Source organism: Atta colombica, unplaced genomic scaffold, assembly GCF_001594045.1.
Source record: "Atta colombica isolate Treedump-2 unplaced genomic scaffold, Acol1.0 scaffold7, whole genome shotgun sequence".
In the NCBI taxonomy this organism is placed as follows: Eukaryota; Metazoa; Arthropoda; class Insecta; order Hymenoptera; family Formicidae; genus Atta; species Atta colombica.
In genome coordinates, this window is record NW_017259561.1 from 101,128 (window position 1) to 104,398 (window position 3,271).

General features: G+C 30.1%; 1 protein-coding gene across 1 annotated transcript; it reads left to right on the top strand.

Annotated features, from left to right (window-relative positions):
• The first annotated feature begins 839 nt into the window (after nt 1–839).
• LOC108692400 (cytochrome P450 9e2-like) lies at nt 840–2,946 on the top strand. The gene is made up of 2 exons (XM_018200625.1): nt 840–2,414; nt 2,780–2,946. Exon 1 carries the CDS (start codon nt 855–857, stop codon nt 2,388–2,390), a length of 1,536 nt encoding a protein of 511 aa, XP_018056114.1. The 5' UTR covers nt 840–854; the 3' UTR covers nt 2,391–2,414; nt 2,780–2,946.
• Nucleotides 2,947–3,271: the final 325 nt, after the last annotated feature.

Here is a 3,271-nt window from a genome sequence, read left to right on the forward strand (position 1 = left end):
TAGAATGTAGAAATGTAACAAATGTAGAAATGTACAAAATATTCTACGGCAATTCTGCGATTCTATTTCAATTACCGATGCAAGAACAGTTTAAATCGCAGTAGTATTCGTATCTTATATGTGAAATTATAACTTATAGCCATGATTCAAATCATCATGATAAGATATAATAAATAGCTAATCTAATGCAATTTTGTAAGTTTGCATTTTGTAAATTTATAAATATAATAAGAATTAACTGTGTATTCCTATAAAGTTGTCACTATCGATTCATAAAAAAAGGAATGAAATACTTTGAATCCTCTCTCTCTCTCTCTCTCTCTCTCTCTCTCTCTCTCTCTCTCTTAAATATCGAATTGAAGAAAGATACTAATAATAATACTAACATGTTTAATTCTTTCTGCGAAGTACAAATTCTAAGATAAGGAATATGTAGAGAATAGCTATTATGTCTACGACTAAATTGTTATTTAATCGATATGAATCATGTTACTTATCAACAGTAAGCCAAATTCAGTATTCATTTCAATTATAAAAATTTATCATGTTAATAACAATGAAGATATCTATGAAAGCATCGCTAAATATCGTTACGTTTCTTGCGTAAGTGATGACGAATCAGATGTTATATTAGAAAGATTGCATCAGTGCGACAGCAGTCAGCCGTCAACTTTTGACGTGTAACGTTGTGTTTTAGTATTGTCTTTGTTATTAACAGTACAATAAAAAAGTATTTAAGAAACAATCTGATTACGAAAAAGTGCAAAAGTTTATTTCAATTTTTACAAAACTATATTGTATATTAATTCAATATATATATATATATATATATATGTATATATACGTACATCAATATGATATATATAATTGCTTTGTCGGTGATAGCAGGTGCTTTAAGCCTTTATTATTTTCTCTTCAAAGATTTAAATTATTTTAAAAAATATGGCATACCACATAAGACACCTCTTCCGATAGTGGGAAATATGGGACCAATGTTTTTGCGTCTTCAGTCGTTATCCGATTTGGTCAAGACTACTTATAACTTACATCCTGAAGCCAAGTACGTTGGTATGTTTGATATGAACGTTCCAATTGTGGTGATTCGCGATCCCGAGCTTATTAAATCCATCGCATTAAAACACTTCGATAATTTTATGGATCATCGCAGTTTTATAAATGAAAATCAAGATCCACTATTCGGCAGAAACCTTTTTGCTCTTCGCGGAGAAAAGTGGCGACAGGTACGATCTTTATTGAGTCCAGCCTTTACATCGAGCAAAATGAAAAACATGTTTAAGCTAATGTCGGATTGTGGTGTCAATTTCGGTAATTATTTGGCGCAATTGCCACCGGAGCAGAGGATACTGGAAATGAAAGACGTCTTTACGAGATATACTAACGACGTGATTGCTACTTGCGCTTTTGGTGTCAGTGTTGATTCTACGAAAAACCCGAAAAATGAATTCTATATATATGGTAAAGAAGCGACAGTTTTTAACACTACTGCTTTCATAAAGTTTTACATATTTAGAAGCTTGCCTTGGTTGGCACGCTTAATTAACTTGAAGATCATTCGTCAAAAAATAACAGATTTTTTCCGAGACCTTATAGAAACTACTATAAAAGCCAGGGATGAAAATGGTATCGTTCGTCCTGACATGTTGCAATTGATGATGGAAACCCGAGGTAAAGAGGGCAAAGCAGAATTAAGTTCCGATGATATGGTAGCACAGGCATTTGTTTTTTTCTTTGCTGGCTTCGATAGTACTTCAACTTTAATGAGTTTTGCCGCTCATGAACTCGCAATAAACCAAGATATACAAGACAAACTTCGAAAGGAAATCGATCAAGTTTTGGAAGAAACGAATGGACAAGTACCTTACGAAGCGATTAATGGCATGGAATATTTAGATGCTGTAATCAACGAAGCTCTCAGGATGTATCCGATTGCAGTAGCAATGGATAGAATATGCGCAAAAGATTTTGAGTTGCCGCCAGCATTACCAGGATTGAAACCATTTGTTGTAAAGAAAGGACAAGGTATATGGATACCGGCTTATGGACTTCAACATGATCCTAATTACTTTAAGGAGCCGGAAAAGTTTGATCCCGAACGGTTTCTTGGTGAGCAGAAGAAGGACAATCTCAACTGCGGAGCTTATCTTCCTTTTGGTCTTGGTCCCAGGATGTGCATAGGTAACAGATTTGCATTATTGGAGACAAAGGTTATACTTTTTCAACTACTGGCCCGTTGCGATTTAAAAACCTGCGAGAAGACACCAATTCCAATCAAAATCGCTAAGGACAGCTTCAATATGAAACCTGAAGGCGGTTTCTGGCTGAAGGTGTTATCAAGAAAAGATATATACGCATCACACTCTTGCAACTAATCTCGTAAATGGAACACGCTAAATGTAAGAAAATTTTAATAAATTTTTATGATTTGAAAAATTTTAAATAAAAGAGAGACATTTTTCGATATAGAAAAATAACTCTTGTTACTTTTTATAATAAATTTATAATTAATAAATAATAATAGTGTCTAGATGATGCTGATCTAAAGAAAAATAATTTTTGATTTGTAAAATTGTTTAAGTTTTTAAAAACATATTTATAAAACATCATAATTAAAAAATTTAATATTCAAATATATTTATGATATGAGAGATACATGAAAGTAGTAGATACCTAGTGGTTTTTAAATAAAATGCATGTATAAAAATAACTATCCAAAATATAAATTATATTATAACATATAAAAATGTTTCTTAAATTTCAGATAAAATGAAAACAATGAAAACTCAAATGAACATGGTACAGAATGTTTCTTTTTGTACGGAAGAAGACGTTGCTGCAAGTTCAAGAAATAACAATCTTCGATATATTAAACGTATTAATTATATTATGTAAGTTTCTTAGAAAATGACAAAAGAAAACAGCATGAAAAAGATTAATGGATTGAATATTATTTCTTATTTTGCGATATTATTATATCGATAAATTTATAATGATTTTTTTGTAAATAACTATTATAACTAATTATTTTTATAATAACAGTTTGTATATTTTCATTATGTTTCTTTAAATTTGTAAAAAATGTTTTCATAATTTTCTATTTATATATAAATATATTATGTAGACAAGAATGTTATAAAAAATAATTTAGGCAAGCGATTACATAACTAATGAAAAATCTAGTTATACATAATTAATACATTATATAATAGCATAATATAATAGCACAACAATCTAGTTTTATTATATATATATA

Bases quoted from the DNA above. Each gene is read 5' to 3' on its own strand.
- LOC108692400 (XM_018200625.1), top strand. From the start codon at position 855: ATGATATATATAATTGCTTTGTCGGTGATAGCAGGTGCTTTAAGCCTT.